This window comes from Amaranthus tricolor, chromosome 8, assembly GCF_026212465.1.
Source record: "Amaranthus tricolor cultivar Red isolate AtriRed21 chromosome 8, ASM2621246v1, whole genome shotgun sequence".
In the NCBI taxonomy this organism is placed as follows: Eukaryota; Viridiplantae; Streptophyta; class Magnoliopsida; order Caryophyllales; family Amaranthaceae; genus Amaranthus; species Amaranthus tricolor.
Window position 1 is genome coordinate 28,317,906 of NC_080054.1, and position 22,515 is coordinate 28,340,420.

General features: G+C 31.9%; 5 protein-coding genes across 6 annotated transcripts; 4 read left to right on the top strand and 1 right to left on the bottom strand.

Annotated features, from left to right (window-relative positions):
- Positions 1 to 306: 306 nt before the first annotated feature.
- On the top strand, positions 307 to 1,074 carry LOC130821763 (uncharacterized). The gene is made up of 2 exons (XM_057687545.1): positions 307 to 413; positions 540 to 1,074. The coding sequence occupies exons 1-2, from the start codon at positions 307 to 309 to the stop codon at positions 1,072 to 1,074; spliced, it is 642 nt and encodes a 213-aa protein (XP_057543528.1).
- A 4,518-nt stretch (positions 1,075 to 5,592) lies between these two features.
- Positions 5,593 to 12,809, top strand: LOC130821237 (uncharacterized). Of its 2 annotated transcripts, none has more exons than XM_057686919.1 (5): positions 5,593 to 6,061; positions 6,153 to 7,222; positions 11,046 to 11,459; positions 12,165 to 12,227; positions 12,330 to 12,809. In XM_057686919.1, the coding sequence occupies exons 1-5, from the start codon at positions 5,976 to 5,978 to the stop codon at positions 12,437 to 12,439; spliced, it is 1,743 nt and encodes a 580-aa protein (XP_057542902.1). In that variant the 5' UTR covers positions 5,593 to 5,975; the 3' UTR covers positions 12,440 to 12,809. The 2 variants fall into 2 exon arrangements, with proteins under 2 accessions (XP_057542902.1, XP_057542901.1); XM_057686918.1 differs by having other exon boundaries at positions 5,596 to 6,061; positions 12,001 to 12,227.
- A 1,659-nt stretch (positions 12,810 to 14,468) lies between these two features.
- On the top strand, positions 14,469 to 17,178 carry LOC130820758 (60S ribosomal protein L34). The gene is made up of 4 exons (XM_057686261.1): positions 14,469 to 14,624; positions 14,731 to 14,810; positions 16,624 to 16,733; positions 16,825 to 17,178. The coding sequence occupies exons 1-4, from the start codon at positions 14,546 to 14,548 to the stop codon at positions 16,916 to 16,918; spliced, it is 363 nt and encodes a 120-aa protein (XP_057542244.1). The 5' UTR covers positions 14,469 to 14,545; the 3' UTR covers positions 16,919 to 17,178.
- Positions 17,179 to 17,210: 32 nt separating this feature from the next.
- LOC130820756 (kunitz trypsin inhibitor 5-like) lies at positions 17,211 to 18,566 on the top strand. The gene has a single exon (XM_057686260.1). It carries the CDS (start codon positions 17,211 to 17,213, stop codon positions 17,991 to 17,993), a length of 783 nt encoding a protein of 260 aa, XP_057542243.1. The 3' UTR covers positions 17,994 to 18,566.
- Positions 18,549 to 21,011, bottom strand: LOC130821764 (G-type lectin S-receptor-like serine/threonine-protein kinase At2g19130). Its single transcript, XM_057687546.1, has one exon. The coding sequence runs from the start codon at positions 21,009 to 21,011 to the stop codon at positions 18,549 to 18,551; it is 2,463 nt and encodes an 820-aa protein (XP_057543529.1).
- Positions 21,012 to 22,515: the final 1,504 nt, after the last annotated feature.

The following is a 22,515-nucleotide window of genomic DNA, read 5'->3' on the forward strand; positions in this document are numbered from 1 at the left end:
CAAGATGGTGATAAGGGAATCTTTCCATTGGCCTTCGCATTGGTAGAGAAGGAGAACATAAGTGCATGGTCCTGGTTCATGTCCTGTATTCGTAAGCATGTCACACAGAGGATGGGGTTATGTGTTATTTCTGATAGACACGCTGATATTTTAGCAACCATGGAAGAGCCGGAGTGGCAACCACCTAATGCTTATCATAGGTTTTGCTTACGCCATTTGCTTAGCAACTTCAATCGTGCTATGGGTAATGTTCAGTTGAAGAAGTTGTTTGGTAAAACAGCTGAGCAAAGACAACAAGTTAAGGTAATGAATGGTCTAAAGGCAATTGCGACTGCAAAACGAGAGGCAATTTTTTGGATTGATGACGTGGGTGATATGTCTAAGTGGTCATTGTGTCATGATGGAGGACATAGGTATGGCGTTACTAACACGAACTTAGCTGAAGTTTTCAACTATGTGATGAAGGGTGTACGTTTCTTACCTTTGACAACACTTGTTGAATTCACCTTCTATCGGGTTAACGATTATTTTGTTCAAAGGCGTGAACGTGCTAGCGCATGGTTACTTGGAGGACACATGTACACAGCGCATGCCACGAGAATTATCAATAGAAATACTGAAAAGACAAATTTTCATGAGATAATCGCATTTGATTACAGAAGTGGCGTATTTGAAGTTAAGACCGGGAGGGGTACTAGAGGATCGTCCAAGGGGGGAAAGATTCAACAAGTTGACTTGAATCAAGAGAAGTGCACATGTAACAAACTTGAGATATACCACCTTCCTTGTTCACACATACTTGCTGTGTGCATCAAACGACACCTTTCATTTGGGAGGTTCGTGGATCCGTGCTATACTAGTCAAAGTTATGCAAGTACATACGAACATTACTTCATGCCCATGATCGATAAGAGGTCATGGCCGCAATACACGGGCTTTGAGCTTAGACACGACCCCGCTCAAATTCGTGGTATAGGGAGGCCTAAGTCTAAGAGAATTGCCAATGAAATGGATGAGGGTAGACCAAATCGATCTAATTGTCGTCGTTGTGGGAGCGAAGGTCATAACTCATAACACTAGAACTTGTAACTCAAGGTAATATGTTATATATATTATTCTAGAATAATAATCTGTAACTCAAGGTAATATGTTATATATATTTTATATTATTACATAATAGTAATATTAACTAAAACTAACTCGAACACAGGAGTACAGGAGATGGATCCAGCAGCTCCAGGACCCGTAGACCCTAGTGTGTTAACCATGCAGCATGAGCACAGGAGTACTCCTCTTTGAGATGCCCAGGTTAGTTTACGATAGTTATGATTTACATTTTACTATTGCGTACATACAAGTAACTTATTTATATTTCAATATTCTTAGGTGTCTGATGCGGAAACGCTGGGCACCAGGCATCCAGATTCTATTCCATGGGTTCATGAGCGTTAACGATTACCTTTTGTTTATTTGGATTGACTATGTACATATATATATATATATTTTAATTAACTTGTATATTTCAAACATTTGTATATATTTTGTTGCATATATATTTTAATTGACTTATGAATGATCGGAGTTTTGGCGATGAATCATGCCGCCTTAAAGATACATCGACTTGTAATTACCTATTCTAATGTCTCTAGTGCAATTACAACAACAAACAACTCAAAAATAAAGGAAAAAAAAATTTACTTAGCTGTTCGCAGTTAGTAACTGCGAACAGCATATAAGACAAAATAGCTGTTCGCAGTTACTAACTGCGAACAGCTAGTTTGTCTTATATGCTGTTCGCAGTTACTAACTGCGAACAGCTCCAAAGCACAGCTTTGGGGTACGGACGCTTACTTTTGAAAATTGTTTGAAAGTTAGTTTATTTAATTATTTTTTTTTTCACTTAAGAATTTCAAAAATTCTAAAATGGGTCCCGGCCTAATGAACACCCCTGACAAGTATTGAGGCAAATAGTTTTTCTAAGTTTGATTGCTCACAATTTGGATGATGATCGAACAATGTAGGTCACCAAGAACACTGACATATGATAAATGAGATAGATTCGGTCTTTGGGGATTATTGAATTAAGAATCAAATTATCTACTAATGATGAGATGTTTAAGCACTTAGTGTTAGTAGGACATCTAAAACTTAAGTTAAAAGTCAAAAGTTAAATAGATCAGATTTAAATTTTATATTTTAAAATTTTGTGATAAAATACAACAAAAATTTTCCTCAATGACCACCTAGCTATAAAAATATAAAGTTTATCATAATATTTAATGGTGTCATTATGTATATTTATATTTATTTATTATATTTTGAAAAATTATCTTAACCCACTAAATTGGAATATAATCATATATATGGTCTATGGATATCTTTTGTTATTATTAATTTATTAGGAAGCTAATCTATAATTTGTCTAGTCATACCCATGAAGGTTCATGTTATTGATTGCCACCATCCATGCCAACATCTTGTTCCTTTTCTTGGAGAATAAAAATACAATGCATCCATGGGGAAGAGATACGAAAACAAACCAAAATCAACACTTTGGAAGTCTCCATAATGTTAATTCCGATCCTTTCAATAAGCAAATCCATTTTAATATTATTGATTTGGATCCTTCCAAACCAAAAATTTGAAATGTTGTTATTCATATCGATATCTTGGGTTTTTAACAAGCAACTGATAGCTTATTAAATGATTGGTTTAACTAATTTATATTTATATATTGTTAAAATTCGGGTATCATTGAATTGGACTATAGTGGATTGTTCGGTTAAATAGTTTATTGGTTGATCTTCACTTATTTTGGCATAATTAGTTGGTTGAGTAGTCAAACCATCTAATAAAAGTCTTTTGTTCATTTTTTGTTTAAAATAACCGTTTGTTACGAATAAACTATTTTTAAACAAATTGCTATTTGGTTAAATTAGCCACTCCAATCAACTAACAACTATCAATGACCAATTGTTTGCCAAGCACACCCAATAATTTCTAAGTTTGAGGGTGTGTAGTAAAATACTTCATTTAGTGGATGATATTAACTTATTTTAAAACAAATAGAAAAATGAGTGTTTAAACTATTAATGTTTGACAAATTAATTAGTCGAAACAAAATAAAAAATTTAATTAATTTTAAACAAGCTGTTCATTCAGTAATTTCAATCAAATACTAGCTATTAGATACAAATATCAATGTTTTGCTTGATTCATATACAATTGTCGGTTTACCTCATTTTGGAGTGAAAAATTAGCGTGGATTCATGACTTCATAATTGAGCATTACGAATGCTCGTGCCCATTCTAACCAAAAAGGTTGACTATTAAATGATTGATTAATCGTACGTTCTAATGAGCCCACAATGTTTCATTTAAATAACTACTCTTTGTCTCACAAATTTTGACAATTAGTGAGAAAATTTTTTTAAAAAATTGATTAAAGTAATATTTTAAGAAAAATATGCGAAAAATATATAAATGTAATAAAATAGTAAGTTATATATGTGGATGAATATTAAATGAGTATGGGTTATTTTCAAAAATAGAAATCATAGAAATAAATTATACTTCCTTTCTCCTACTCATTCTACATTAATTGTCATTTTAATCTGTTCTACTCATTTTGCATTATTTTTATTTTTTAAGAAAAGTCCACCATTTTTTTTAATTTCATACATATATTATAACTCTTTTTCAATTTTATCCATATAATTTATCTATCTCTTTATGTATTGTTAATTTTTTAAAAATCCTATAATTAGTTTTTGCTTCAAATTTATTGGGTCGGAGAGAGGTTCTATACTTCCACTTCCAACAATATATTCTTTTAGCCTATTCTTTGATTCGATTAAACAAAATTCCACCGACCTATTAGAGCACATCCTTTCCGATACTTTGAAAGACAATTTACAACTCAAACAATGCATTGTGGCATTATGAGAGAAAATTTTTTTTATTTGAGATTTTAGTTGGTTCAAACAAAATTAAAAAAAATTTATTTTGCCTTTTGTTTTTCATCCAAAATTCCAATTTCAAACCATAACAATAAAAAAAAAATAAAAAAATCCTCAAAATCATAATAAAATTATCAGATTTTACCTAATAAAAAAGTTTTTTCCAAAAAATATTTAATAAAAAAATTGCCAAGAAATACTTAATAAAATTTGTTATTTTTCAAAGAGTACCAACTATCAAGTAATGTTTTCCTTTAGTTAACTGTCAAATACAACGGTTGACTGGTCAAAATTGAAAATTCTTCTTTCTTATGTTTAATTTCTTTTCTAATTCAATATCTTCACTTATCTTCTTCCTCTACTTTTAACTCAAAATCGAAAATTCTTGGGAAAATTTTTAATTTTGACTTGTTAACCCTAATATATGACAGTTAACTAAAGGAAAACGTTACTTGAAACTTTTTGGAAATTAAAAGAAAAAATTTTGTTAGATATGTTTTGGCAAAAATTTTTTATTAGATACTTTTTTTAAAAAATAATTTATTATATATTTTCTGACAATTTTTCCTTTATATTAAATCAATTTAATTTATAATTTTTATCCGTATAACTTTTATTCAAAACTATCTCAAATAACTTTCACACTCATACCGAGTACTAAAAAGTGTACTTTATTGAGAAAAGTGCATTCCATTACATTTGTCTTATTTTTTTTTTTATCATCCATATATTTTTAAAATTTTTATTCATAAATTTAAGTTACATTTTTATTTCATTTACAAATTTTTTTCTCACTTTCTAACCTTTTAATCATTTTTAGTCACTTTTAATTTCTAACTATTTGTGTTATACACTCTCATATTATTCATATTAGTTTTATTTTTAAATAGGGTTAAGTCACACTATTAGTCTCATTTCTATTTATAATGTGTACCTTTTACGTAATTACCATTGCTCACATTACCTAATTATAATTGATCGAATGTAAAACCATTAATAATTTACTTATTACTCTTTCTCTTTTTTTTAGGTGGTCTCATTTGACCCATTTAAAAATTGGTAAAAAGTTAAATGAAACTAATTAGAAAAATAGGAAGAAGTATTATACTCCCTTCTATTCACTTTAAATATTCCATTTAGTTTTAGCACATTTGTCAATGTATATTTTCAATCTTAAATATCTCTAATTGTGCTTGAGTAAAAATTATAAAAAAATGATATTAATAAAATTTACAATAAGACGAATCAAATAAGATGTCACTTGACTATATTATAAATTATAGATTAAAAGCAAAAACCAATGAGACATTTAAAGTGAATAAGAGGGAGTATTTGTTCAAAAATTTCTAATCAATGATTTGTAAATCACTACAAAAAGACAAAAAAAAATTAATAATAATAATAAAATATACAAAACCAAAAGAGATAAATTAAAATAACAAAACTCTCATCTTATTAAATCCTATCATAAAAAAATAATTTATTAACCTTACAAATAACTATTATTTACTAAGATCTTGAACCGGAAGTCATATCATGATATCAACTCCTCCAATTAAGGCAACAAAAGTTGTCTTGGTTTTCTTTGAATAAGACAGTCCAAACACGTCCCTAACTAGTAAGTAGTAACTCCCTATTTATTTCTCTCATTTGTTTAGAAAAAAAGCTTTCATTTTCATCTCCAACAATCTCGGCATTAAGATTTAAGCACCATCCAAAATTTTCCCTATAGTTTCTGCTCAAACTTCGGTTATATCTTAGTAGTTAGTAATATTCTACAAATCAGAATTTTTTTCAAATTCATTTTAATTTCTAAGAATTTTAGTCAATGCCCTTAACTTATACTTCTAAGTCATTACCTTTCACCTTTCTCTTTGCTTATAATGAAGAAATTTTCATGGCTTGTTTTAAACTCCACTAACAATTATAAACCCATTGTTTTTCCATGGGTTTAAACCCCTAAACCCATCTTTCTATCCCTAATACTATTGCTCTTAAGGATATAGTTCCTTAAACATGCAAAATTTTAGCAATTTGAAATGGGTTTTTCCATGGAGTTTCATTGTTCATGTATTTGGTTCCATTCTCCGGTTCTTTTTGAGGTAAATTTTTGATATTTCTTATATGGGTTATTAAATTTTGTCCAATTTCCAAATGGGTTTATGTTGATTTCCATTTTGTGTTTTATTGCAGATTTTTCAGTGAAAATTTTGTTGAAAAGGGTTCTATTTTGGATGATTTTTGTGATGGGAAGAGTATTGAAAATGATAATGAAGAGATGGATTGTGATCAAATTGAGGAGAAAGAGGTAGAAACTGTGTACTATACAAGCAATACAAGTAAATATTTATCTTCTTCTGGAAATAGTGTATGTGCATTCATCGAAGAACCTCAAAATATGCACTTTAGGGTTCAAGAAATATTCATGATTTCCCAAAATAATTCTTCTCCTAAGAAAGATGATACTTCTTTTGAGGTCATTTCAGGGCAGTGTTCTGTTGATTTTGATAATAACTCGTTTAATCATGATCTTAGGGTTGATTTCTGTTCTTTGGAACATAATGATTGTCATGAGTTTAGTGAAGAAATGGGTGTAAAACAGAATGAAACAGATTTCTCTGATTTTGGTCTTAGTTTGGAAGAACAAGATGAAAAGATTGATCAAAAAGATGAAATTATAGAGAAGAAAGAATTTTGCGATGAAGTTCATTCATCTATATCAAATAGTGATGATTTTTGGGCTATCATTCATGAATATGATTGTTTCTTAGATAAAAATGATGAATTAGATTCTTGTTTTGATGAAATATTGGATGAAACAAATTATGATGAGGCAATGGAGTTTGAAAAGGTAAATTATGATCAAGATAATCCAAAGTCAATAGAAGATTCTAGAAACAATGTAGAAGAGAATTTGACAAAAGATGAAATTTCAAATCTTGATATTGATAAGGAAAGTGTGTTGGAAGACTCAAACAATGGTGAAGAAGATGATCAAATAAAGACAAGTGATATTATAATGGCACAAAGGGAATTGATTAGGCAAATGAAAAAGGAAATAAGGCAATTGAAGGTATGTGGGCTTCCCACTATCTTGGAAGAATTAGAGTCTCCAAGAATGGAAGAAGATTTGAGGCCATTGAAGATTGATAAGAGAATGGGACATAAAGATAGAATGCAAGAGATTCATACCTTCTATAGGATGTACTTGGACAAGATGAAGAAATTGGATATTTTGAGTCATCAAACTATGTATGCTATTGGTAAGTTACCTTGTTATTTATCCTCTTTGACTTTAATTTTTTTTCTTTTGTGATTGATTACTACTTGTAGGTCCAGTATAATCTTACCATTTTCTATTAAAAATGATCTACATCTTTTCGGATCAGGTGTTTTGGGTGGATTTGAAATTAAGTTTTGTATAGTGAGGATAAATCGGATTCGATTACAAGATTGGGTAAGACTCGGGTTATTAAGTCTATTTTGATCGCCTCCACCAAAAGAAGGTTATTTCTATTTTATTTAGGTAAAATTGAATTTACATTTATTTGCTAAATTAATTATTTTATAATTAATGAAAATATTTTATGAGTTTTTATTAAATTTTGAATTAAAATGAAATGAAATAAATTAGGTGGAAAAAATGAAGTAGATACAATTCATTTGTATAAATTTGAAATATTATGATTAGTATGCCTAATATTCCTAATCTTATTGAAAAAGACAATGAACTTGCACATACACCTTACATTAATTTTTAGAAAATCAAAATATGAAGAATCCTTTTCTGGTAAAGTGTGCACCTTTGATTATTTTTTTTAAATTTTATTGATGTAAAAGGACACTTGGTGCAATGCCCCCCTTAAATTAATTTGTTAAGCCTATCATTTATTTTGGACACATTGATAGATCTTTTGTATAACCCCATCATGATTCATGCCTTCATGGAGGGATGACCATATTTAATATTATTGTCCTTTTTAAAATCTCACACTTATGGGGAAAACTGAAATGGTTACTTAGTCCTACCCTGCGTTCTTTCATATTTTTTTCACTTATTGCAATTTTGGTGAATATATCATATTGAGAAGATAATATATATTTCTTTTGTTTTTCTCAAATATCATTATTTGACTCAGAAATAGTTTTACAGTTATTAATAATGTTATTTCAAAATCCATAGCAATAAAGGGAGTATAAAATGCTATTACACCTATAAACTCATGAAAAAAAAAAAAAGAAAAGTGCAACAAAAAACACACAATTTATTGGGAAAGTTACCCTTTTCAATAATTAAAATTTTTAGAAAAAAAAAATATTTTTTTAAAAAATTATCGTGAATAATATAATTTTTTGTTAATTTTCCTACAATAATACCAATTATGAATTAACTATGAATAATACCAAACTTAGGGGTATATTCCAGGAATAATATCAAATTTAGTTTATTAACTAATTTACCATTTATTTTTGTCTTATAATCACTTATAGTTTATTTTTGTCTTATAATCACTTATAGTTTGATTTAGGATTTTCTAGAAAACACCCTTAAAATTGGTATTATTCATAATTAATCAATAGTTGGTATTATTATAGGAAAAATTAACAAAAGATTATATATTATTTAAAGTAATTTTTTTTGACTTTTTAGTGCCCTGCGCCTTTTAATCTATCCTTTTTTTTTCTTCCCGTAAAACTCAATTTTAATTTTCTGTTGGAATGAGTACATCATTTATCAAAACAAACAAAATATCTTAGTTGATGTTGCACTGCCTTCTTCCTCAACTTTAGTTCCAGAAACTTTAGCTCTTGATTAAACACCTAAACACCGACCTATTTAATGAAAGTATGACTAGGACTATATTGTGGGTAGTGGGCCAAACTCTTTCATTATGTTCCTACCAAGGTTTCCTTATCAAAGTTGTTTGTTAATTTATGAATTTGCACCTGCCTACTCTCTTTTTTCGGTTACTCTCCTATGAGACGTACTTAGCTGTGTAACTGGTTCGGTTCCGATAGCTTTTTAAAAATATTTTGTCATACTAATTTTAAGACTTAAAAGGATAATTCCAAGACTTAAAAATCTAATTTTAAAACTTAAAAGGTCAGTTTCTAAATTTTTCACATCTACGTTGATGTTTGAGTCATCCTATTTTAAAGTTAGAATGAGAATTTAATCTTGTAATTGGTCTTTAAAGTCTTAAAATTGGTTTTCTAAGTATTGAAATTGACCTTTTAAGTTTTAAAAATATTAAATTATATGACTTAAAATGTCATTTCAAATCCTTAAAATTGGTCTTTTAAGTCTTTAAATTGGCTTTTTAACTCTTGAAATTGACATTATAATTTGTGAAATTGCTAAAAAAAATATATATAATTAGGCCGAACTAATAAGACGCATTTCACAAGTGAGACGTGTCACTCTCACCCAAGTTTTTGTGCTCTGTTTTTAAGTATTAGAGGCTGTTACTTGTCCATATTCATAAACTTCATGTGAGCCTACACTACAACATCTTTTTACCCTTCCTTTTTGTATTTGACACCACTGATGAAGACTCAAGTTGAAAGATTTTTTTTTATGTAAAAGTTGAAAGAATTATTCTTATTTTCTTTTGAATTTGAGTTTGTAATAAAAAGGTAAATTGATGGTTGAGGCTTTAGGATATTTTATATACTTCAACACGCTCCTTCACACGAGAGCCCTTTAAAATGTGGATGCAACAAAAATCCTCTTCATAACTGACGCTAAAATATTCTACTTAAATGAAGAGTGGTTGAGATTTGAACCCGTAATCTTTTGTCATATTGGCATTGATATTATGTCAAGGAACCACCTCAACCAAAAACTTAAGCAGATGACTGGGCTTTAGGATATACTCCCTCCAATTCACTACTAATGTTCCATTTGCTTTTTAGACACTATTCATTTCTTACTCTTAATTTGTATTTTATTATTAATCTATAAGTTAAAATATAGTCAAGTGAGATCTTATTATATTCATCTCAACGCAAAGATTATTTATATCAACTTTCTATAATTTTTAATTATGTACAATTAGAAATATTAAAGGTCGAATAAGTGCATTGGATAGAGTATATAAAGTAAATGAGACATTGGATATAGTATATAAAGTAAATGAGACATTAGTAGTGGATTAAAGAGAGTATTATATACTCTAACAGTTTTATTATGTAATTAATGTAGCAAATTAAAAGGATGAAGAACGTATTAATCTGTTAGAAGAAAGCTAAATGAATCATATTTGAATTTGAATTAGCACACAATTGGATTTGGAGTAGGTAAAAATTTGAGGGATTTGTCACATCGGTTATATCTACCAGGCTATTTAAAACTTCATATCTATCACAACTCACATATCTACTATCTATGGACCCATAAACATGGAGTACCTACCAAATTTATAACCTTATTGTTAACACAAATGTAATGTAAAATCCACAAAAATTTACCCATACACTGTTACATTGGTCTATCCTTGAAAGTTGCCTATTTATTTCGAACTTCCATGAGAACATGAGATTTTATTTTATAAAATGAATATTATGATGTTCTTTTGTACTTTCTCCGGCTATTGTATCGAGATTAAAAACATATGTGGGATCTTGTTTTATTTGTTTTACTGCATATTTTTTTAATATTAAATTTTTATAATTTTTAGTTATGTATAGCTCTAAACATAAATCATAAATAATTTGACAAACGCATTAAATTGCGTAAAACGTTATTTGGGTTTAAGTCAAAAGACAGAGGAATTAGTTTTTTTGTTTTATATTCTAATCATTTGAGATTAAAGTTCTGACATTGTTGTTGTATAATGTACTATATTAAAATTACTTATTAAATTATGTGCACTTCTTATTTATTTAAAATTGCAGATAATATTTACTACCGAGGGTCATTTAAAATCAACCTATTTATTATTACTAACAAGTGTAAGGTTGCGTGCATCCGATCCTCGAAACTTGACCCTACGTGGGAGCCATTTTGTAGCGTTGAGGTACTGAAATATTGTTGAAATGCTACTATTTATATAGGTTATAATCTTGTTTTGGTTTTGTTTGTAGAGCTTCTGCAGTTGAAATACCAAAAAATGACCTCAAACAAAAAAGTGAAAATTCCAGTGATGAAGTCTTTTGTAGCTCAAAACTTTTGGTTTAACAAGCTAAGAAAGCATGAATCAGAACCAGTTGAGAAATTAATTAGAGATTTAGAAAGAGAGTTGGAATTAGCTTATGTTGGTCAGCTTTGCTTATCATGGGAAATGTTGAAATGGCAATATTATAAAGCTGAAGAGCTACAAGTTCATGATCCTGATGGGTTTTATCAACACAATCAAGTTGCTGGAGAGTTCCAGAAGTTTCAAGTGTTATTGCAAAGATTCACTGAGGATGAGCCATTTCAGCATGCTTCTCGAGTCCCACATTATGTAAAGACCCGTTCTGATCTTCCTGCCTTTCTTCAAGTTCCCCTTATTAAAGGTAAACAAACTAACCTTTTGTGAGATTATATGTTCTTTTTTTTAGGGGAGAATCAGGATACTTGGAGGTGTTCATTCGGGTCGGTTTAAAATTGGGTTCCGTGTCCATATTGGTTTTTACGTAATTGTAAATCATTTTTAAAGTCAGGTCAAATCGGGTTCGGTTACAAGCTCTGGTAAGATTCGCGTCATAGGGTCTGTTTTGAATACCTCTAAGGATACCAATACGAGGTGAGTCGAACACTTACCTCTATATGAGGGCAAAGGCAGAGTAAAAACTCGCAAATGTATTTTAGAGTGTGCTTTTAATATTTGAGCAGTGTCACATAATTTGCTAATCGCCTTGAAAACCACGAATCATAAAAGGCGAATTTTCGGCTATTTTTGAAGCATTTTGAGCGAATGATCCTGTGCAATCGAACATGTTGAACATGTTAGGATCTTCTAGCATGGCCTATGCACACCCTTGCCATGAAGTGTGTTAAATAATCAAATAGTTTGAAGGAATTTGAAGTGAGAAACAAATTTGGATTGCCCTGCAGATGATCCCAAGAATGAAAGGGGAAAAAATGGGGAAGATGGAATCTCAATCAAAATGCTTAAGGAAGTGATAGCATCATCAATGTGTTCATATTCAGAATTTGTCCATGCTGATAAAATTGAAGCCTGCACATTTTTTCTGATGGGTATTCATGGACTTGATCAGGTCATTCTCCAACATCCTTCCGACACAGAATTGCTTACGGAGATTCGCTCCATTCTTCAAAAGGTTTGTCGTTGTTCTCTAGCTTACGATGATCTATACTGGAGGGTGCCTAGTCCGCAACTGCTTACATGATCAAAGACTAATAACTTGTTTAACATTTTGTAGAAGGAGAAAAGGCTGAAGGACCTAGTAAGAGCTGGGAACTGCTTAGTGCGAAAGTTCCAGAAACAACAAGATCAAAAACTAAGTCACGAGATGATCGTTGCACAGGTTGAGCTCCGGTTAGTCGCTCGAGTGTTGAGTATGCCGAAATTGAGTACTGATCAACTGTTATGGTGCCATAAGAGATTGTACAAGATTGATATTATTGATAGAAATATAAACATAGACTACACCTTTTTGCTGTTTCCTTGTTAATAATCATGGGTTAGTATTTTAAGTAGATGTTGTGTATTTGCTAAGGTATGTTATAGGATCCAACACATATGTAATATGTATAGATAGAATGGGAGTACTTGGCTTTGTAAAGTACCAAGGATGTTTTATGAAATCCTTGGGTGTCATTTTGCTGCTTAGATGGTTTAGAGATAAATAAAGCCCATGATTTTTGTGCAATAAAATGGATTAAATTAAGGTCTTTTGGTATCAGTGTAGTTTTTGTTTTTGCATGTAATATATATTTTATAATAAATAAATAATTTAATCAAATTTTTAATAACATTATAAAACTTGACAACTAAATAATAAAAATTACTTTTTTTGATTTTTTTGTTTTGATTTTTAATTTTCAAAAAAAATAAAAACCGAAAGTTCAAACCCAAGCCTCCCTCTCTTATCTCTCCTTTTTTTCTCTAGAAAAACCTAACTTTTATAGTTAACTTTTCAGTTATTATTAATCTTGTAGTTGATGGTAAGTCTTTATCTCTTTATTTGTATTTCTTTTGTTTTTAGTTACAAATAAAATTCATTTTCTCTATCTTATAGAGTCATTCTATCCGATTATTAGATTAGATCTATCAATTTATTAGGTTTTAAAATTTGTTATGATAAAGCCTTGTCATCATTTTTGATGTTAAAAAGGTATATGACGTCACTAGGGTGTCAATTTTGCTAATGCAGTCAATAATTCAATAGTATCAAACTTATCTCTATTTAAAACTCATATCAGATTAAAAAACTCTCTCAAAGAAGATTGTATCAAGTAACAATATAATAGATAGAATACTTCAATATCAGATTTTCTTTATAATAATCGTGATTTTTTTATATTGAATTTTATTTGATTAAAATATCACTAAACTATTAGGTGGCTGGGATATAGAAGTATTATGCAATGAAATCAAAAATTTTGAAATCTATCATGTAACGAGTTCACGATGGTTCTTCTTAAGGTTAGAATTCATACCTCTTAAAACTAATCATTTATAGTTCATTATTTAAAGGTTAAAATTAACCACTTTAATATTAAAATTGATTTCGTTAAGGTTATAATAGAATCGTTTAACATTATAAATTATAACTGATCACTATAAAGGTGATGACTTATAATTAAGTAATATATACTTTAAATTGATTACTTTAAGGTTATAATTAATTATTTTTAAATTTGCAAGTCATCAAGCTAATGTTGTATGTTATAATATTATAATTGATCACTTAGTTTATAACTGATCACTTTTTAAGGTTTGAAATTGAATTGATTAGAATTGATCACTTTAAAAGGTCATAATTGATCTATTTAATGTTATATACTTTAAGTTGAAATTAATCATTTTAAAGTCAAAATTAATCACTTTTATATTAAAATTGAAAATGAGCCAGTTCGTATATGTTTTGTCACCATAAGACCGTCTTTCTCGATATTTGTGTTTACAAAATTGAACTGGAGGCCTGTTTGTGATTCTGCAATTAAAGAAATATTGAAAAAAAAAGCTTATTATAAAAATAATTTCCTAAATAAGCTTTGAAAAATTTTAATTCTCACAATAAGCGTTTTTATACCAAAGCTAAGATCAGGTATATTCGCTGTTAATAACAGTGAATAAAAAATTTTGACTTTTTTGACTAGTTTCTTTGTTCGATGATAGTAACAACGAATATACCTGACCTCAGATTAGACACAAAGATGCTTATCTTAGTTCAAATTTTTCTAAGCTTATTTTTAGAATTGTTTTTGATATCAAGCTTATTTTTTATTTTTTTATTTTTTCGGAACTAAAAGCCTAAATCAGCTAAACAGTCGGGTCTGCCACAGCGGCCCATTCTAAAACTAGGGTTTTATTTAAGATCTGAGAGACTGAGACACATATATAACCCTAATCACCTTCGCTGCAAAACCCCTCTTTTGCTTCCGCTTCATCTATATTCATAGAAGAGCGAAAATGGCGCAGAGACTCACTTACCGTAAAAGGCATAGCTATGCTACTAAGTCCAACCAACATCGCATCGTCAAAACTCCTGGTTTGCTTCTTCTTCCCTTTGCCATTTTGTTTATCGTTTGATTTGATTTTTGAATTTGATTTATTTTTGATTCTGTGTTATTGATGATCTGGGTTTTCATTCATAGGTGGAAAGCTTGTGTACCAGAGTACCAAGAAGCGGGCTAGCGGTCCTAAATGCCCTGTTACTGGGAAGAGAATTCAAGGGGTAAGATCTCCGTTTTTTTTTTTTTTTTTACTTTAATTCACTGGGTGTTTTATAATGTATAATTTATAAATTGATGATTTTTATAATTGTATTGATATTGATTGATGGGTTATTTGTATTATATGATATTTTAGCAGTAATTTGTTGATAATTTTATGAGTTTTAAAACATTACTGTTCCTTGTTGTTTGTTAACCGATGAATGGTTCTGTTGATTCATCTCAACGATGTGTTCTTTGGAGATCACTGAACTTTGTTAGTTATTGATTTTCAAACGTAATTTGTTGATAATCACTCATGGGATTTAAGCATCATTGTTCTTTATTGTTGGTTAATTGCCGGATGATTCCCTTGTTTTACATTTACGTCTTATTCTCATGTAAAATGATTGAGCTTTTTGAAGATTTTCACAAATGAATTTGCTTTTGTCCAAATCCATGATGTTTTGAAATGTGCCCAATGATGGAAAATCATTAACAGTGAGCGGTTGCAATGTTGTTATTTGTCATTAGGCTTTTCTCACCACCACTTATCACTCAATTCTTTACCACTAATCTCTCCATCTCTCTTATCTCCCCATCATTATTTCTTTACATACTATTACTATTATTACCACTACATCTGCTTCCTTGTGGTGGGGAAAAAAGGCTTTTGATTGATTTCACTTGCTTATAGCCACAGATGATTCAGTAAAGCTATGAGATCTGAGGGCTTTATATTCTTTGAATGTCAACTTTGTTTTGGCTGCTCTTGAAATTGGTGATTTCCTTTGTTTTGTTTTTGCCCATGAAATTTATTTGAACATCCTTGTGCCTAGTTGTGGTTCTGATTTGACCTTATGTTTTTAAAGGAGTTGTTTACTATATGACTGCATATGCTTTCTGATTTCTCTACTGGCCTAAGAAATGCTATGGTTTCTCCTTGATTGGTTCCTCAATCTTAAATTCTTGCATGACTTTTGCTACTTGAGGGAGTTACTTAGCATTGCCCAATGATGGATTGTGTAGATGTTGAGCAGTTGCATATGGTTGTTTGTTGCCATTAGCCTTTACCTACCACCGGCACCTTCAACTATCACTGACTTATGTCCACCTTCCATTCTCCTCTTTCTCTCTCTCAAGCATTTGTTTGTCGTGAGGTTGAACCCTTCTCACAAGGGCAGAACCGTGGAAAGGAATACATTTAATCACATGGCCAACCATGATTATCTATCATTTATTTAGTGTGATGGTGGTATTTAAATGGTTTCAGTGATGTGCCTGTGCTTTTAGTTGTACATGATGTTTTGAAAGTTATGAAATCGGGGGCCTTTTGGTGCCTAGTGTAACCAGATACAGTGTCTTATGTACATTGAGGATTTGGGTTTGTAATTGTATTTCTCATAATTGTTTATGCTCTTGCTTTGGGCGTTTTTTAATTGATTTTCATAATCATAAATTAGTATTACACAGGCCGAATGAAGCATTAACTTTGATACCGTCAATTTCCCATATTTATTCTTGTTTTTTTCTATTTGGGGTAGGATAGAGAAACCCTATAAGCAAGGGGAGAATAATTTATAGCTTTTTGTATGCTGTGAGAATCGAACTCCTGTGATAAGAAAAACCCTCAACCACTAGGCCAACCCAACCTTCTTGTATTGATTCATTTTTGGTTGATCCAGACGATTCAAATTGTTTAGGTAATGATTTGGCATAATTGTTCTGCTTGATCTCTATTGAGTGTACTTCCCTAATCTTCAACTTTAGGGATTTGCATTGTTATATTTTGTTCTTGATTTTGTCCATTTGACCTACATTTACATATGCACGCAGATTCCTCACTTGAGACCCACTGAATACAAGAGGTCTAGATTACCCAGGAATAGAAGAACCGTTAATCGTCCTTATGGTGGTGTTTTGTCTGGTAGTGCCGTAAGAGAACGGTATGCTACTTCCATCTTATACTAACCTTGTTTTATTCCTATATACTAGAGGTGTATATTTATTTACAATATGAAACTTGTAATTTTACAGGATCATTAGAGCTTTCCTTGTTGAAGAGCAAAAGATAGTGAAGAAGGTCTTGAAGATCCAAAAAGCCAAGGAAAAGCAGGCTGGAAAAAGTTGAACGTAGAGCCATCGCAATATTTTGATGGTAAATTTTGGAGCTTCATTGTAGCAAATTATGGGAATTGGAAATGTTTGACCAAGTCCTGAAAATTGGTTTGTATTTTACGATTGATTACTCAGGCTAATTCTAGTTGAACTTTGTCGACAATTCTACTTTTCTATGTTTGTTCCCCTTTCTATGCAAGATTATATGTCAAAAGACATCTAAGATTATCGCTGTGCTATACCATTGAATTAGATCTTGTCTTTGCTGTGGTTGATCTGGTCTGCTGGTCGCATTTGCCCAGTTTATGTACAACTCATTACTCATTAGTCATGTTGCATTATTCATATTTTATATCTGTTTTTTGTTAAGACAATCATCTTACACTTGCTCCTGTCATTCCACCCTTTCCTCCTATCTGGTCAACTTCCTTCTAATGTATCAGAAAAATATGATTCCTCATTTTATCATCCTGCCGACAGCGGCCTTGCTCCTGCTCTTACATGGTCTTTCTGATGGCAAAGTTGTTGACAATGTAGTCCTCGATACCAAGGGCCGATCACTCAAGGCCAATTCAATGTACTACATCCTTCCGGCAACTCAAGGTCAAGGAGGTGGGTTAATGATGTTGCCTAGAAACAGAACCTCACATTGTCCTCACTGTGTTTCACAACTGAATCTGGATATTTTTCCTGGTCTTCCATTGTGGTTTCTTCCTGAAAACCCTAAACAAAAACGTGTATCTATATCATCTGATGTTAACATCTTGTTCAATGTTGTCAACTCGTGCTTGCAATCTGCTGCATGGCAGATAATAGTTGATCGTGCTACGAAGAGGAAGTATGTGGGAACCGGGGGAGTCATAGGAAGTCCTGGGGAGGAGACGGTGCGTAGTTGGTTTAAGATTGAGAAGGTGAAGAGAAACCGTTATGGATTGTATCAATATGATTATAAGATTGTGTATTGTCCAAATGTTTGTTCTTTTTGTATGGTGATGTACGGAGATATAGGCGTTTTTGTTTTAGAGGATGGAAGTAGGTTTTTGGGTCTTTCTGATCACCCGTTTTACGTCATGTTCAAGAAAGCTTAAGAATTTTTGTTTTCAAAACATTTGTATGAATGCCTTCTTTGACTTGAATATAAGCTCAATTGACTTTCTCAATTCAAAATTGACTTGTTAAATCATATTCACTTTTATTTATGTGAAGGTGCATATGGTGTTTTCTACCAGAGCAATCGAAACAATCTCTTTATTGTTACAGACAAAGCTAAGACCGTATATATTTGATTCATCCAGTCCCACCTACTGAAATGAACTAAACTTGGACGATTTACAGATTAGATCTCCGGGATAGTGTAACTTAATTTGCTATTTGATTCGCTTCAATTCGCATAATGACCCATAAATAACCCAAAACCGACCATTATTCGCTTTTTTCGGTCGTGATTAGCGAGGAGATTATTGAATCATGCGAGTTGTGACAATGTTTCAGAGTCTAGACCTGTATAAAGTCATCTACCAAAAACAACTTAGAATAGATCATATTCATAACATATCAAAAGTAGAAAGCATTACAATTCATGGCAAGAAAATCCAACTGAAATAGATGCATACCATTGTGAAGCTAGACCTAGGAAGTACTACTTATATGGACATGGGTGTATTGTGGTTTACTGAACTAGCTGATGCATAGACAGTGTCTTCTGTAGAATACTGGTTTGATGAAAGTTCTGTGAAAAACCGAAGACTTCCTCCATTATCCGCAAATACTTGTAGAGATTGTGGGATCGGAGGGATCTCAATATCCAAAAATCGTTCAAGAACTTGAACCGCTTGCCCCATCGATGGTCTTTGATTTTCGTTGTCTTGGATGCACCAACATGCAAGTTTGCAAATTCTCATAACTTCTTCTTTTTCAGCGACTCCATCTAATCGAGGATCTATAATACTTAAAACATCGTCTTCCCTAATAATTGTGCTCATAGCCCAAGTCGGGAAGAATTCTAACCTTCCATCACTTGCTTCATATATGTTTCTTCTGCCCGAAACGAGCTCGAACAGCATCATCCCATAGCTATAAACATCGGCTTTTGCTGTTATTGCCTCTCCTGAAATCCATTCTGGTGCCAGGTAGCCTCGTGTACCTCTGATTGTGGTTAAAACACGACTGAACTCTCTTCCTACTAGCTTCGCTAATCCAAAATCTGCGACTTTTGGACGAAAATTTGCATCCAAAAGAACATTTTCTGGCTTAATGTCACAGTGAATGATGCAATCCCTGCATTTTTCGTGTAGGTAAGCTAATCCCCTTGCTATTCCGACTGCTATTTGATACCTCACATCCCACCCTAAAATCTTCGAGTTTTCTCTTTGAAAAAGATGTGTGTTTAACGATCCATTTGGCATATACTCGTAAACCAAGAGTTTCTTAGACCCTTCTGAGCAAAACCCATGAAGGCGAACAAGATTAATGTGTTGAACTGTCCCGATTGCACTAACTTCTGCTCTGAATTGCTTCTCCCCTTGAGTATTGTTAACACTCTCGAGCTTCTTCACTGCTACTACTGTCGAGTCTGGCAATATCCCTTTGAAAACAGATCCAAAACCCCCACTTCCGAGTTGGTGACAGAAATTACTAGTAGCAGATTGCAAATCTTTATACCCAAATCGCGCCAAAGAGTGCTCCATCGTTTTCACAGCTACGAGTAATCGCCTTTTCCCTCTCCAATAAACACCAAAAACAAGGCCAAACAGAGCAACCAGTCCCACAACCAGGCCTACAGAGATCCCAACGACTAATTTCTTATCCCCGCGTGTTTGGACTTCCGAAGCAGCAACTCTAATGAAGAGAGTTTTTCCGCTACTATCAGAAAGTCGCCTCATGTTCAACAGCTCCGAAAACCAAACGAAACAACCATCATCATCGAAAGCATACGCAGAGCACGAACAATTGCTTAAACAAGCAGATTCACATTCTACTCTAGTAGAAGCTAAGATAGAATGTGGATTCTGTGGTAGTACTTTACCGGGATTTGACACAAACTTATCTCCATCTTTACCGCCCTTGCATGATAATCCGGCTTTTCTAGCACACCCCCTCGAATAATCCTTCAAATCCCACTCGATTTCTGAATTCGGCTTGAACCCTTGCAAGCAATTACAGTAAGGCATAGATGATTGGTCACAAACAGCAAAAACACCACAGTATGAATAAACTTCACACTGCTGTCCGGGCTGTGAATACAGCAGAATCCATTCCTGGGTGTCTTTCTTCCAGTTATAATCCCTGAATTGTCCCGAAACATCCATGACAAACCTTGTAACAAGTGAAGTGTCATGAACTGAAAAAGTTATATAACTCTCGTTCTCATTATCAACATAGTCGAAGCTAACTTGCCATGGCGTAAACCTTCGTTCAGGAACTTTACTAAAAATATTTTGTTCGGGAATCCACAAACCACTATTCCAATACTGCTCGGTTTTGTTCCAAAGCATGATAAGTTGATCAGCATTAGGATCATGCTCATAAGTATAAAACCCGGTTCCAGGATCCTCTGAGTTCTTCCAAGAAGTGAAAGATATGCTCGATTTTGTTAGTTTGTTTACTCCAAACTTACTACCGGGCATAAACGTATTAGTTGGATGCTCAAAACTTTGCCAAAGGGGGGGATTCAAATTAGAATTGTCTCTCAGAACAAGGTTTCCATCGTCTAATAGGGTCACTCTGATGGGTTTCGATGATCTGTAGTTCATGTTTGTGAACCAAATGGGTGATTTACACCCATTACAAACAAGAACTAAATTACCATCATTTAACAATCTTAGCTTGGATTTATGTTTATTAGAAGCAGGATTATCTCTATTAGCAACCCAAATAACAATTTGACCAGGGATTTTCTTGTACCATATGCCTATATAGTACTTGGGTGTTTTACCTGGTTTGAAGAAGCCTAGCTCAAACTGCCCATTAGCTGAGATAATTGTTTGATTCCCTGTAAGATACCCATTTGCAGGAATGGTATCAGCTGCAAGACATGAAGAAATTAACAGGTAGAATGCATAAAATGAAGCAAAATGAAGAGCTAACAACCATTTTTTTTCATTCATGGTTCAACAATTGAAAATATTCATGTAACCATCTTTTGTAAATAACAGTTGACTGTCCTTGTTCTTATAAAGTCGATAGGAGGAATTAAATGGAATGAAACTACACCTCAAATTTGTTGGTTGACTTAGTCAGTAGCAATGAATTTATTCCCGTCAAACCAGAATAGGAAGGCCAGGAGCCAATGACTACTTAGACCAATTCAAATGAAGTTTTATATTCATGTAGCCGATCCATAAAATTCTAATACCTTATATTAATTGAGTAATCAAATTAGATAAGTTTTCAAACATTTAAGTTTTTAAAATGATATATTCAAATCTTTTAGTTTTTTAAAATACATATACAACGATTATATTTCAAATTATATACATCAAAAAAGTTTCAAATTACGTACTGTTCTAAAATACAACACAATTCCAAATCAAATAATCAAATATATATGATAGTTTTTATATTTTTTAAAAATATAAGGGGCTATGAGTTAGATTTGGGTCTCAAAAATGTAGACTCGAACCCGAACTCGTACCCTGAGATCACATACATAGATTCGATCCAATCTTTAGAGTCTTAAAATAGGTGGATCCAAACCCTTAAATTAGGGTCTGATTGAGTGTAACATTAGGGTTCAAGACCCATGCCCATCCCTAGTATCTATTAACGGCCCGTTTGGTAGGTAGTAATAAACGGTGGTAATGAGAATGAAAAATTATTGTAATTTTAGTTGGAAAATCTCTTAGCTACCTTAATGGTCATACTTATCCAACTTCAATCATCTCATTTTCTTCATAAAATTCATTCCAATGCATTACCATAGGGAGAGGTGATATCAGGTGATAATAGAAATTTGTAAATAAAAGAACTCTTTTATGATCAAAGTTTTATTACCATGGCAATGATATGGAGCTTTTGATAAAGTTTTACACTATAAATTATTTTCATTACCACCATTTAGTACCACTAACCAAACGGACTGTAAGTGCTATATACATCTCTCTACTTATTGTTTGTACTATCACCATAATTATTTGGAGTAGGTCTTTATTTGAAGTTATCAACCATGAAAGTCTATAAAAGATAAGTTTTTTCAATTGTTTGTACTGTCCCGGTTGAAAAAACTTCATCAAGTTAAAGAATTCACCAAAGTCATGCTATAACTATTATTGAATTCAGGCACCACACACCGGAAAATTTCAAGTGGTTTGGCAAAAAAAATAAATGTCAAACTAAAAGGTTCGATGCAACAACGATGGAAAGTGTCAAATACAAATAGAAATGTTGAAAATAAGAAGAGTATTAGTTTATAGTGCAATCAATAAACTAGACAAATATGCTAGTGAATAATATTTAGAGCATAGTAAAGAATTAAAAAAACTAACACAAAAAATTATATGCTCCATCAAACTTAATTACAACCGCACTTAGACGAGAGTTAGATTGATTTGTGTTTGAGAGACAAAGATCAAAACATGGTAGGAATTATAATGGACAAATGTTTTGGAAGAG